Source organism: Zootoca vivipara, chromosome 12 (assembly GCF_965207765.1).
Source record: "Zootoca vivipara chromosome 12, rZooViv2.hap1.1, whole genome shotgun sequence".
Taxonomy (NCBI): Eukaryota; Metazoa; Chordata; class Lepidosauria; order Squamata; family Lacertidae; genus Zootoca; species Zootoca vivipara.
Genome location: NC_142595.1, coordinates 25,809,451 through 25,823,944, shown reverse-complemented (window position 1 = coordinate 25,823,944; position 14,494 = coordinate 25,809,451). Strand labels below are relative to the sequence as shown.

Below are 14,494 nucleotides of genomic sequence, written 5' to 3'. Positions count from 1 at the left end.
TGGGAATGAAGTTTAGAGCGACATGGTGGTGTATCGGTCAAAAAGCCACAGTTTCGTAATGCAGCAGGTCGATGCAATGTGAAACGAATGTTACGGACGGGGACAGAAGTGCTGGCATTTCAGCTGGGAGACAAGGGCATCCTCTATAGCTCAGTTGGTAGAGCATGAGAATAGTAATCTTAGGGTTGTGGGTTCGAGCCCCATATTGGACAAAAGATTCCTGCATTGCAGAGGGCTGGACTAGACGACCCTCGAGGTCCCTTCCAATTGTACAATGCTATGATTCCCCATGTCTGAATGCACCCTAATTTGCCTCTACGGAAGGAACAGGAGAGGCAAGCCAAAAGCAGTACCTTAAACTGTGCCCACAAGGAGGACAGGGCATGGGTGAAACTGGTGGGCCCAGTGCTCATTCCCAAATCCAGCATTGGGGCCCAAGTTGCAGCTCCCAAACATTCTCAAAGGTTTGTCTCATGGAGAAGACCTTGGGGTAGTTGGCTTGTGAATTTGTACAGGCAAAATGGGCAGGAGTGGCGTGTTCTCAGAACCTCACCCTAAAAAAAATAAAAATGAACGCATTGCCCACCTTTTTCACTCTCATATTCCTCTGCAAAACTAACAAATCCTCCATATGATTTCCGTTCCAGATTCGCCGACGAAGACCAACTCCAGCCTTGCTGTTCCAGCTGTCAGAAACATCATCCCCTGGTGAGTCTTCATTCTTCTTATCAGGCCAGGATGGGGGAAGGAGAAGAGGACAGATGGCTTGGACTAGACAGGCCTTTGGCTTTCCTTATATCCTTACGTCCACAGTGGCAGCATTTGAATATGTATGAACATTCAGAAGTGGTTTATATCAAGTCAGAATGTTGGCCCATCTAGACCAAACATCCCCAAACTTTGGCCCTCCAGATGTTTTGGACTGCAATTCCCATCTTCCCTGACCACTGGTCCTGTTAGCTAGGGATCATGGGAGTTGTAGGCCAAAACATCTGGAGGGCCACAGTTTGGGGATGCCTGGTCTAGACCAAGAGTGAGGAACCTATGGCTCTTCAGGAGTCACTGGACTACAATCCCATCATCCCTGACCATTGGCCATGCATGCTAGGGCTGATGGGAGTTGTAGTTCAGCAACATCTGGTGTACAACGTTCCCTGTTCCTGATTTAGATCTTTCAGCTGGAGATAGCAGGGGTACAGGCAGGGTTAGGCAGGAAAACAGATAACAGACTGTATGGCAAAGAGCTTCTTTTGCAAAAAAAAAAAAAAAAATCGAAACACCGTTTTCTTGAGAACAAAAATGGGTTTTTTAAAAATCTTTTTGGGATAAGCTAAACAACTTTCCTTCTGATTCCTGTTCTCCATTTATAAGATCACTGCATGTGTATTATAAGATGCATACCGAACATTGCAAAATTGTTCAGATGTCTGTAAACCCCAGTAACCCAAGTCTGTTCTGGAGCTGTTATATTTGACTGGCTTGGTTTTACAACTTTTTTTTTATTTGTACAAATGATGTCAGCCGGAGAACTCTGGTTACAGAGCAACTCAGAAATACAACGCTATAAATAAGCAATCCCTTACCCTGCCCACCCCCCAAAAGGTTGGCTGGTAAAATCTCCAAACTGCAGATAAACAGAAGTTAGAAGCTGAGAATTTTGTGGTTTAGGGATATAGGCAAATGCCTTGTATCAAGCCAGGTGATTGGTCTGCTTTACTGAATAAAGTCTGCGTCAGCCTTCGTCAATTTGGTGCCCTCTAGGTTGGCGAAAACTGGTAGGTGCTTACTGGCAACTTCTCAGACAGGGATCCTTCCCAGCCCTACGTGGAGATGCCAGGGTTTGAACCCCTCAGCTGTGACCCTTCCCCACCTAGTGCGTTTGTGGCTGGGGTAAGACCCAGCCTGGAGTCTGACCAGTTCACAGTCTTAGCTGCTACAATACATTAAAGGTAAAGGTAAAGGGACCCCTGACTGTTAAGTCCAGTCACGGACGACTCTGGGGTTGCGGCACTCCTCTTGTTCTATGGGCCGAGGGAGCTGGCGTTTGTCCGCAGACAGCTTCCGGGTCATGTGGCCAGCATGATGAAGCCGCTTCTGGCGAACCAGAGCAGTGCACGAAAATGCCGTTTACCTTCCTGCCGGAGTGGTACCTATTTATCTACTTGCACTTTGACGTGCTTTCGAACTGCTAGGTTGGCAGGAGCTGGGACCGAGCAATGGGAGCTCACCCTGTCGCGGGGATTCGAACCGCCGACCTTCTGATCGGCAAGCCCTAGGCTGAGTGGTTTAACCCACAGCGCCACCCGCGTCCTGCTACAGTACATTACCTGCTTAAAAGTAAGCAATATACTGCATAAACACACGCTAAACAACTTAAAGATTCGGAAATCTTTTGTAAGGAAAATGCAAACTAAGAACCAAGAAAGGGAAATACCGTCATCGTCATCCCCCGCCCCAACATGGAAAGCAGAGGCAATTGCCCACTGCCCCCCCTCCTCCCCATAATAGGCTTTGCTTGTCAAACTGCATTGCAGGAAAGCTCATCGCTGGAGTTTCTTTCTGTGCTCAAGGTTCCATCCAAGCAGCTGGAAAATAAGACTATGTTCCTCGGTATCTCTTGCTAGAGGTGAACAGCCTTCCAGCCCTTGGTAGCTGCTTCTCTGGACAACAGCCTTCCTTGTTGTACAGGGACAGGCAGGGCGTGAAGGACAGAATCTACCTATTCCACGGGCTGATTCCCTCCCAAGGAACATTCCACAACACATCCTCCAGCTATGTTTATGTGGCCAGGAAACTTTCACAGCCGGAACAGTGGGTGAGCAGTGTTGTTACTTAACTGCAGCTGGAATTTGCCAGTGGTTGGCTCCATTCCGGATCTCAGAGTTTGGCCCAGCGAGTTTCTCACAGCGCACATTGGGGTGTCTTAACACACAACAGCTTAATTTCTGAAATGAGACCTAGCATGCTTCCAGAATGGAAGGCTCTATATCACACATAGTGTTTATGAGTGTGTGACTGGCGTATCTTTTGCAAGACCTCTGTATTATTATTATTATTATTATTATTATTATTATTATTATTATTATTATTATTATTAGATACATGCACTGTGCAGAGGTCCTGAGCAAACACTTCCTCTGAGCTGCCTTGTTGAAATTCAGATGTGCCTTTAGTAAGCAGCAATAAGCGGAAATAGACACACTTAAGAATCGAAGAAGAGTGTGCTGGATCAGGCAAAGCATCCCGTTCTCACAGTGGCCATCCTATGGGAAACCTGCAGGCAGGATTTGAGCAAAAGTGCACTCTCCCCTCCTGTGGTTTCCAGCAGATGGTATTCAGAAGCATTGCTGCCTCCAACTGGGGAAGGCAGAGCATAGATAATAGATCATGGTCGGTAGTCATCAATAGCCCTTTCCTCCATGAATTTGGATGAAAGGGACGCGGGTGGCGCTGTGGGTTAAACCACTGAGCCTAGGGCTTGCCGATCAGAAGGTCGGCGGTTCGAATCCCCATGACGGGATGAGCTCCCATTGCTCAGTCCCTGCTCCTGCCAACCTAGCAGTTCGAAAGCACGTCAAAGTGCAAGTAGATAAATAGGTACCGCTACAGCGGGAAGGTAAACGGCGTTTCCGTGTGCTGCACTGGTTCGCCAGAAGCAGCTTTGTCATGCTGGCAACATGATCTGGAAGCTGTACGCCGGCTCCCTCGGCCAATAACGCGAGATGAGTGCCGCAACCCCAGAGTCGGTCACGACTGGACCTAATAGTCAGGAGTCCCTTCACCTTTTACCATGAATTTGTCCTCTTTTAAAGCCATTCAGGTTTCTGGCCATCCCTGCCTCCTGTGGGAGCAAGATCCGTAGCTGAACTATGCACTGCATGAAGAAGGACTTTCTTTTATCTGTCCTGAATCTTCCAGCATTCAGCCCACCCACAGAAACGTCACATAACAAACAGCCCACCACAAAAAAATAAAATCCATTTGTGATTGTGAACATACACAACAGGTACGGTAATTTTTTTACTGATCGGAAATCCAGGTGGATCCACTGAAAGGCAGACCCATTGGTGGTAGCAATAGGTCCACGATGCAAAATCATCTGAGCAGTTCTGCAACAAACTTCCATCAGGAAGCACTCCTAGCCATGTTCATGCAGAGGTGACCAAGGTGGTCCATGTGGGTGGAGATGTGCCCACAAAGACCTTCAGTGCGATCTACGCAGTACCACCCACCTCTTAAATTAGACTTGAAAGAAGCGACTGTTGTAACCAGTAAAATAGGTGTGCTTGGTCCCTGGGTGTGGGTGGTTACCTACATTTTTTACCATGCTAGGCGACCCCTTGCTAATGCATTCCCATAAGCCATTGCTTTCACTCTGGAAGATCTAAACTCCAGGTGGCTACACACTGGTGATGGAAAGGAGCACGTGAGATGCAGGGTGCTGCCTTGTACCAACTCAAGCCACGGGTCTATCCAACTCAGTGTCACCTGCTCTACCCAAGCAGTGGCCCTCTGGGATTTCAGGCAAGAGTATTTTCCAGCCCTGTCAGAAGATACCTGGGCCTGAGCCGTTATGTAAACAATGAATGTGCTCCACCCCCGATCTGTGGCCCAATGTACAGAAATGTGTTCTGTGTTGCTCAGGCACATTACGCAAGGTTTCAATCTTTTGGGATCATGCACACATTTAATTGAAGAGGCTCTTCTTCACACAGAAGATCTGGGCAGCTCACAACCAAGTCACAAACAGTATTTTTTTAAAAAATGAAGATAATTTTCAGAAAACAAGATACACAGAGAGAGCATTGTTTATCCCTGGCAGTTGAACATTTTTTCCAAGCCAAAATGTCTGGCAGAGGCCCAGGATGAAACCTGGGTTTTGGCTAACCACTGGAGGGTGAGTTCCAGAGTTCCATCTTTCTGAGTCCTCTCCTTGTTCTAAACTCCATGCTCAGCTGATCTAAAAACAGGGTTGGGAACTTTGTAGCCCTCGAGATGTTTGCTGGACTACAACTCCCATCTTCCATTGCAATTGGCCTTGTAAGCTGGGGTTGTTGGGAGTTGGAGTCCAGCAACAGCTGGGCAGCCAGAGGCTCTCCACCAAAAACATGGTGGAGGGCAGAGTGCCCAGATGCATTTTTAAGGAGCTAAGGAGAAGAGGGCATTTCAACAGCCAGGCTTGGTAGCCCTGGCACTGTTCCTCTTGGAAATGAAGCTCTACCCCTATCATAGCTGTCAAGTCTCCCGTTTTTCACGGGAAATCCCCGTATTTAAATCCGTTTCCCGCTGTTATCCCGAATGGCAAAATATCCCGTAATTCCCCCGGATTTATAAGGAAGCAGCTCCTGCCGGCTGAAAATTGCCTCTGCGCATGCCCGGGCATGCGCAGAAGCGATTTCTGGTGCCCAGACATGTGGGCACTGGCAGCCCGGCACCGGAAGTCGCTTCTGCGCATGTCTGGACATGCGCAGAAGCGACTTCCTGTGCCGCTCTGCCCATGTCTGGGCACTGGAAATCGGGCAGAGACGGCGCCAGAAGTCGCTTCTGCACATGTCTGCACATGCGCAGAAGCGACTTCCGGTGCCGCGCCGCTACTGATCCCTTATTTTCCAATCCAGAAGTTGACAGCTATGACCCCTATCCCCATACCTTCCAACATTTCTCCAGTGAAAATGGGGACTTCCTATTAGATAATAATAATTTTACTATTTATACCCCACCCATCTGACTGAGTTGCCCCAGCCCCTCAGGGTGGCTTCCAACACATATAAAAACATAATAAAACATTAAACATTAAAAAAAAACTTCCCTGTACAGGGCTGCCTTCAGATATCTTCTAAAGGTTGTATGGTCACTTATCTCCTGGGCTCCAGGGTTGCATAACTCCATACCCTCTGACATTTCTCTGATGAAAATAGAGACGTCCTAAGGAAAAGCGGGACATTCCAGGATCAAATCAGAAATTGGGATGGCTTCTGAAAATCCGGGACTGTCCCTGGAAAATAGGAACAATTTGGAGGGGGGGTCTGTGTTCCCAGTTGCTGACATGGGCCTGATTTTGAAGAAAGGCCCGTGCGTTGGATTGCGAGAGGAGTGGCTTCCCACGAAAACGGCACAGTTACAAAAGACTTTTGGCTTGCACTGACTTATGCCCACCAACAGCTGCATTCATCAGTGGGCCCCATGAAGCTTCAACAGGGAGGCAGCTGCTCCCACGCTAGGCATAATGGATTTAACCAGGTTATTACTGCTGAATAGGAGGTGAAACATCCCAGCCTGGTTCATAAACCCAAGCAGCTGAGCAGGTACTCTCTGAACACAACTGCAGGCAATTCCACGCAGCAAAGCTATTTGCGTAAGCGGCTCACTGTGCTGTTTGGGGTGGTTTAAAAACATGCTGATGAGCTCCCATGGTTTGCAGAGGCACTGTTGAAATCAACCCAATGCGGGGAGCCAGTCACACAAATAGATTGCTGTGCCAAGCTGCCTCCGCACAGTCAAGTTGCCAAGTGGTCACCTGCCTGGTTCCTTGAATGCATGAGTTAGACGCCCTGCGCCACCAGCACAACTTTGCCATGAGACGCCTATGAGCGTGAATCAAGTCCTTTGCACCTCTCCTGGAGCAGGCCTCCCCAACCTGGTGCAAATCCCAGCAGCCACCGCCAATGGTCAGGAATAATGGAAGGTGTCCTCCACAACATCTAGAGGATGCCACATTGGGTATTTCTGTCTCAGGTTGCGGAAATTCAGATTGCAATTCTACGCTTCTCTGTTGTTTGTTTTTACTGACACTGCTCTCTTTTCTTGTTTCTTTCTTTCTTCACCTGCTCGCTGCAGAAGACGAAGCTACTCCATACCAGGTCAGTATCACCAGTTATACGTAGGAGAAGAAGGCATGCAAAGGAAAGGAGCAGTTGGGTGAAAGAGGACACAAGGGCATATCTGGTTTAATAGTACAGTGGTACCTCGACATCCGAATGACTCGACTTCCAAAGGTTTCGACTTACAAAGTCGGCAAACCCGGAAGTCTTTTCGCCGCGTGCACATTCTGCACCTGCGCAGAAGCGCATGTGCAGAACGGGCGCTTCAACAACCGAAGGATTCGACGTACGAAGAGCACCGTGGAACGGACTGCCTTCGTAAGTCGAGGTACCACTGTAATTCCTTGTCCCCAGAGATTCCTGGAGACATTGGGTTGCCTGTCATGCTTATATCTCAGCTGTCTTCCATCCTGATGGAACGCCAAGTGGCAGAGGCAGGATTCCTAGGTGCAGTGGTGTGTGGCGAAATTTTTCGTAAGGGGAGCAGTTAGGGCCAGAAGCGCCGGCTTGCAACTGCAGTGCAAGGGCAACATTGTGCATGCATGAATATAGCGCCTCCCTCCCTAAACAGGGCAGAAGATTCCTGGGCTTTGGGAAGGAGGCGCCAGGCCTCTGAGAGGATGCCAGAGCTCTGCTGCCTCCTTCCCAAAGTTGGGAAGGTAGCAGGAGGGCTCTTGGACCACATCAGAGAGAGAGAAGCAAGTAGCATGTCCCCATTATTCTTTTTTAATTGGTATACTTACTCAGGGCCGGATTTAGGTTTGATGAGGCCCTAAGCTACTGAAGGTCAGGGCCGGCCCTAAGGCAAGTCTGGGTGGCGCTGCGCCCGCCAGACAGCCGCACGCTTAGAAACGGGGGGGGCGCCAGAGGGATAGTTCGCACCACGGCACCAGGGCGCCAGATATGCTTAAGACAGCCCTGCTGAAGGTAATGGGGCCCTTTATACGTCCAGCTGTCCTTTGTCAACAACAAATTGTCTCTGTTTTTTGTGTTGAATATATGCTATATGGTGATTTATGGACCTAATAGGTATCTAAAGCCATTTGCACATGTTGCCATGCAACCAGTCCATGCAGAATGTAGGTACCCTATAGGAGCAAACCAGTGATAATTTAGAGAGCAGGCTAGCAGGCAGGGCCCATTACTTACATCATAGGAGCCTACACAACACAAAACACTGTTGCTGTATGTAGGTTTTATTTTATTTGTTTTTTATCTTGTATTTTGGAAATATACATCCAGGTGTTTTTTCCCTTTAAAATTTTTGGGGGGGGGGGCAAGAGAGTGGGGCTCTAAGCTATAGCTTGTTTAGCTTATACTGTATGTAAATCCAGCACTGCTCTTACTCAGCATTGCTTGGGAAGTCTAAGAAACCAAAAATCAGTGCTGTGCAAAAGCTTCAGCCCTCCATCTTAATTTAAAATGGCATCCCATCGTATCCAAACATGGACAAGAACCTGCTTCTTGACCTCAGGAACCATCATGAAGACTTTGGTTCGGATATCTCAAGAGGTGTCCACTGCATAAAGAACAGACAGCATTCCAAAATACACAGTAAATTTCACAGTAATGGCCATAGCTGCCAAGTACCCTGTATTTCCCGGGAAACCCCTGCTTTTCCTTACCGTTTCCCGGAGGTCTCCCATTTCAGGTCCTCTCCCGTTAATCTCCCTTATTTTGGTTCCTGTCGGCAGCCATTTTTCTGGTGCCGCTTTGCCCATCTATGGGCACCAGAAAATGGCCGGCGCCAGAAGTCATGTCTACACATGTCCGGAAGTGCGTAGACGCAACTTCCGGTGTCGCTTTGCCCATCTATGGGCACCGAAAATGGCCGGCGCTGACACCGGAAGTTGTGTCTACGCACTTCCGGACATGCATAGAGGTGACTTCCAGCGCCAGCGCCGGCCATTTTCGGTGCCCATAGATGGACAAAGCGACACCGGGAATTGTGTCTACGCAACGTCCGGTGTCGCGCGGCTGCCGATCCCGGATTTCTTCGCGAGAGACTTGGCAGGTATGGTAATGGCATGCCAGCTTTTTTTCAGGGAAGCTTGTCACCCATCATTCATTTCATTGGCTACATAACAATAGGATTCTGAGGTGCCCCAATTTTCTCCAGAACACATTCTGAAAAGGATTGCTGCATTATATTCTGGAGGAGTACGGTATGTTATACGCCGCCCAAAACGGTGTGCATTTTCACTCTGCACACGTGTGTTTGTGTGTGTGTGCCTGCCAAGGAAGGAGGCTGCTTCTGAATAAGTGCAGGGTGCTTACTACCCCTCAGTGCTGTTGAGTAAGCACAGCCAGCCTCCCCCTCCAAGTATCTATGGGTGTGAGGAGGCAGAATTCCTGAATATGGAGGAGTGGTTGACTTCCTTACCGCTTCTCTGAACAAAGGCTTAGAACATTTTAAGGTGATCTGTTTAACGTGGAAATCAAAACTCCGGCTTTTATGCAACCAGTGGGGAAATGGTTCTGCTTGAGGAATATTGCATTTTCGCAGCGTTCAAGTTCTGCTTGCATGAGTGTCAGAGACAACACATGAGAGCCAGTGTGGTGTAGTGGTTAAGAGCGGTTGACTCGTAATCTGGGGAACCAGGTTCCCGTCTCCGCTCCTCCACATGCAGCTGCTGGGTGACCTTGGGCTAGTCACACTTCTCTGAAGTCTCTCAGCCTCACTCACCTCACAGAGTGTTTGTTGTGGGGGAGGAAGGGAAAAGGAGATTGTTAGCCGCTTTGAGACTCCTTAGGGTAGTGATAAAGCGGGATATCAAAACCAAACTCTTCTTCTTCTTCTTCTTAAATGGGGGGTGGGGGTGGGAATTGTTGGTTCAAGGTGAATAATTCTCAAAATAGGGGGAGGTTGAGGTTTTGTTTATTTGCTAATTAGTGGATCAGTGTGTTTATTTGTTTATCATTTGAGTATTGCTAATATTGCTCACTACTATTTATGTGACTTGTTCCCCCCCCCCACAGATGTTATATGAAAAAGTAATGTATGATATAACACACACACCCCTTTCCCCTATAGTATTGTGTATTTTTCTTTGCTGTAAATCACTTTGAGACTTTCAGGTGACATGCGACTAATAAGTAATAATAATAATAATAATAATAATAATAATAATAATAATAATGGTGAGCAACTCAGGGTTTATCCGTGCCTCTGCTTGCCCCGCTGCTCCTCCACCCCCCAGGGAAACCTACTCTTTGGCAATAATCCAAACAAATGGCAATTGGGTTCTTTGCAGACTGCTGTTTGTTCCGATTTAGCTCTAAAGAGTGAGGGAAAGCCTGGAAAGCATGGGACAAGCAGAAAAACACTTGGACCCATGCTTTCTAGGCCCAGGACAAACAGGAGACAGGAGTGTGGATGAGCCTTTAGCTTCCCGTGCTGTGCTGAATAGCAGCCCTTACTTGCAAAGAGGAAACTCACAGGAGAGCTGGAATGAATTAACCCAGGAATTCTCAAACTTTGTGCCAGTGCATGCTAGTAAATTATTGTGGCGAGGTCAAGTAAATACGTAACAGAACCCAAAATACTTGATGAGGGGTGCCAGCTCAAATAAAATAATCACAAGACACAACCTGGGGGTGGCAGGCCCCCTCAAATGTTGGCTCCTAGGTACTACACAGCTGCAGCAGTGTAGCTAGTTGCTCAGGTGCCCGGGGGCAGGGCAAACCATCCATGGGGGCGGGGTAAGCAAGGTGGGGTGGGGCTCTCTGGGCGGAGCCCGCATGGAGTCCGCCCACCGCTCCCTGCATGAGTCCCTGCTCTGAGGTTGCCTCTTTCCACCAGCCTTCGCTGGCTCGCTGTTTCTCCCTCTCATCTCTGCAGAAGAGCGTTCAATCACACTTGGCACAGAATCACACCAGAATTATCCACCCTCAAAGCAGGCTGCACATGACTGCTATCTCTGCTCAGGTCGGCAATTCATTTAGAAACTTCAGCAGGCATCAACTCTTGGCAACCACTGAGACAGTTGCCAGGGCCCCAGCGCTCTGGCAGACACACTGATACCTTCAGGTCCATTATTATTATTATTATTATTATTATTATTATTATTATTATTATTATTATTTTCTGGCCTGATGTTCTGAAAAGCAGCAGGTGACTAGATCCAGCCCCCTTTCCCCCCACAGTGCCCCCATCCTAATATCGCTGTGAGAAATTAAGTGTGGTTAGACCCATCAGCCCAGTCCTGCTTGGAAGCTATGAAAGTCCATCGGGCACACTGAGAGAAGAGGGGGCCCACCCAGGACCCGTTGCCCAGAGCCCCCACAAACCTGTCAGACACAGGAGAGGGTAGAAACCTTTGGAGGGAAGAAGTAAGGCTTATGGACTGTAAAAGTTTGTCCACATTTGAGCATTATTTAGCTGTTAATCAAAATCCGCCCCTGCACACATTTACATTTGTATAGGAAGCAAAACTTTGGTCTTTCCCATTCATACCAGTAGGCATTCCCTTTTGTGTTTGTCCTTGCCTTCACATTTGCTGATTCTATTGTGGCAGCTAAGTACCTACAGGGTGTGTATATAGATAGCTGTGCAGGCACCTTGGTTTTTTTTTTTAAAAAAAGAAAATTCCCCGCCCAAGAAGTCTGCAAAAACCCACACTCAGGCTATTGCAAGTTGCTTGTGCAGTTTTCTGCAAAGCTGAGGCACAGGAGCCAACTCCTAGGGGCCAAGATCACTTTGGATCCCACCCCATAAAATATTTGAGGGGCTGGGGGCCCCCAAAATCATTGGGCATTGCCATTCAAATGGGGTGTGTGTGTGTGTCATGGTTTGTGATCAATTATGTGGTGCAGAACTTACCTGTCCCCTCCCCAATACACACTTTTATTCAGGCTGGCACCTCTGACTGAGGGATCAAATGTGTGTGTGTGTGTGTGTGTGTGTGTGTGAGAGAGAGAGAGAGAGAGAGAGAGAGAGAGAAATCTTCTAACACACTTGCAAACACACAGTAAACTCCATTTACAGGTAGGTAGCCGTGTTGGTCTGCCGTAGTCGAAACAAAATAAAAAATTTCCTTCCAGTAGCACCTTAGAGACCAACTAAGTTTGTCATTGGTACCAGTATGAGCTTTCGTACCATAGCTCATACCAATGACAAACTTAGTTGGTCTCTAAGGTGCTACTGGAAGGAATTTTAGTAAACTCCATTGTGTGCAAACCCTGAAAGTGACATCAGAATGAGTGCTCAGTCAACAGTACAATGGTACTGCTGGTTACGAACTTAATTCGTTCTGGAGGTCTGTTCTTAACCTGAAACCGTTCTTAACCTGAGGTACCACTCTAGCTAATGGGGCCTCCTGCTGGCGCTATGCCGCCGGCACGCGATTTCTGTTCTCATCCTGAGGTAAAGTTATCAATCCGAGGTAGGTACTACTTCCGGGTTAGCGGAGTCTGTAACCCGAAGTGTTTGTAACCCGAGGTACCACTGTAAATAGTCTAACCTCCCTGCATACTTAGCGCAAACAAATTGGGTGGGAAGGATGCTCAGTAAGCAGGTCATCTGCAAGCAACTGTTTCCCAAAACGTTTTTAAGATGGAGAGGAAAGAGAACAGCGGCACAGCTGCCCTCCTGCCACACAGGAAGGGCACCCCTGTGGCAAAGCTGACCCCCCTTGTTCTTTTAACAGCAGCATGAAACTTAAATCCAGCACGTGACGCTTTTCACTGTCACTTATCTCCCACACTCAGAAAAGCTTCGCCTGCTAAATTTCTGTGTCTGCCAAGCCAGCTGCAAAAGATGAAATAGATGAGGCAGCCACCCTATCCATCAATGTGGCCTGAATAACTGCTCTTTTGTTTTTTGAACTGAGACGTGAGAATACCCAGAGTTCTAAAAGGTGGCAGAGAGGCACAGGACACACTTTGAACTGAATGTGTGAATAATCCTGTTGCTGAGGGAAGGGAGAGAGAACTGGCTGACTTTGGAAGGCAGAGGTAGACTCTTCCTTTCTTCACGCTCCCCCATCACGGACCCTCCAAGTGTCCCTATTTTCCAGGGGTGTCCCTGATTTAGAGAAGCCATCCCAGTTTCTGATTTGATCCTGGAATGTCCTGCTTTTCCCTATTTTCATTGGAGAAATGTTGGAGGGTATGGAGTTATTCGACTCCCGAGCTGCCTGTATAGGGGATTTAAAAAACAACAACAAAGTTTAATGTTTTATTTCATTTTTATATACAGTCATACCTCGGTCTAAGTTCGCTTCAGTTTGAGTACTTTCAGTTTAAGTACTCCGCGGACCCGTCTGGAACGGATTCATCCACTTTCCATTACTTTCAATGGGAAAGTTTGCTTCAGGTTAAGTACGCTTCAGGTTAAGTACGGACTTTCAGAACCAATTACACTCATACCTCGGGTTAAGTACGCTTCAGGTTGAGTACTCTGTGGACCCATCTGGAAGGGATTAATCCACTTTCCATTACTTTCGATGGGAAAGTTCGCTTCAGGTTAAGTACGATTCAGGTTAAGTACAGACCTCCGGAACCAATTGTGTGGGGTATAAATAGTAAAATCATCATTATGGAATGGGACGTCCCTATTTTCATCGGAGAAGTGTTGGAGGGTTATGCCATTATTTCAGTAATAGTAAGCGTGCGCAGGGTGTGTGTGGAAGAGATCATGAAGGCCAAGGGATTGCAACAACTGTGAGACTGGGTCTCTTCACTGAATGCCCTTCGCCTGGGCATTGCAATCTGCAGTTCTGCTGCGCTAGAAGACCTTGGAATTTACGCAAACAAACGAAGAATGCCCCATTGGAAAGTCTGGCTCGGGAGCTTATCCCACCCCTCTCTCACACAAACAAACACACACAAGCCTGCAGAGTAAATTTATTCCTGCTTGCATTTTTCCATGACTTCCCCTTGATCTTCAATCACATTAAATTCCTCTTTAATATGCGACAAAGTACTGTTCTGGAATGGGGTCCTGGGGACAGCAAGTCAGGAGCCAGAAGCTTAGTGCCTTTGAGAAAGACTGGCTGCTTTTCAAACTCTCCCCATGACTTGTCTGTTGTTTTATCAGATTATCCCTTTAATCGCTGAGTGTGCCACCCCATTCCCCATTTGGCAGCTTTTTTTGAGGGGGGGGGAGGTAAAGCCCTTGGCAGAGGTCAGACAGAATGCGTACCTTTCTCACCTGTTTCCCAACCCCAAAATGAGCAGGGAACATGGCCATTTTCCAAAATGGGATCAGAGCTTTTGTCCAGTGAACGGCGTCGGGGGGGGGGGGAGGATTTTGCTGGTTTCCAGAGCTGGATAGCTAGGTAAAGGCTTTCTTACATAGCAGTCAAAAACTGCTTTGAAAAAAAACTTTGCTGCGATTAATCATCTGGCTTTTAGCTCGTTCCAGTAATTAAATGTAAAAATTATTTCCAAAATCTATATATTTTCAGATTTCTTTTTTTAAAAGCTACTGAAATATTTAAGCTACCGAAAGAACGTGTGAGAACTCAGAGTTTAATGCAAAAAAAGGCCATCATTTTTATACATGTGAAAAAAAAAATCCTTCCATTCTGTATTACAGTTACATCACAAGAACCAAAATAACCTCAACAAAGTGTGAACATAATTCTCAGCCCTGCCTTTCAAATATTTCCATCACCAATTAAACAACGAACACTTCTGTTGCTTAATTTTCTGAGTAAAGGCTGCAAACC

General features: G+C 47.4%; 1 protein-coding gene across 1 annotated transcript in view; it reads left to right on the top strand.

Moving 5' to 3' along the window:
* The window catches only part of PPP1R1B (protein phosphatase 1 regulatory inhibitor subunit 1B), a 53,592-nt gene that overhangs the window by 5,487 nt on the left and 33,611 nt on the right, over positions 1-14,494 (top strand). The window contains exons 2-3 of the mRNA XM_035135147.3: positions 648-708; positions 6,838-6,860. Coding sequence (XP_034991038.3) covers positions 648-708; positions 6,838-6,860 — 84 coding nt within the window. The remainder of the gene's footprint in view (positions 1-647; positions 709-6,837; positions 6,861-14,494) is intronic.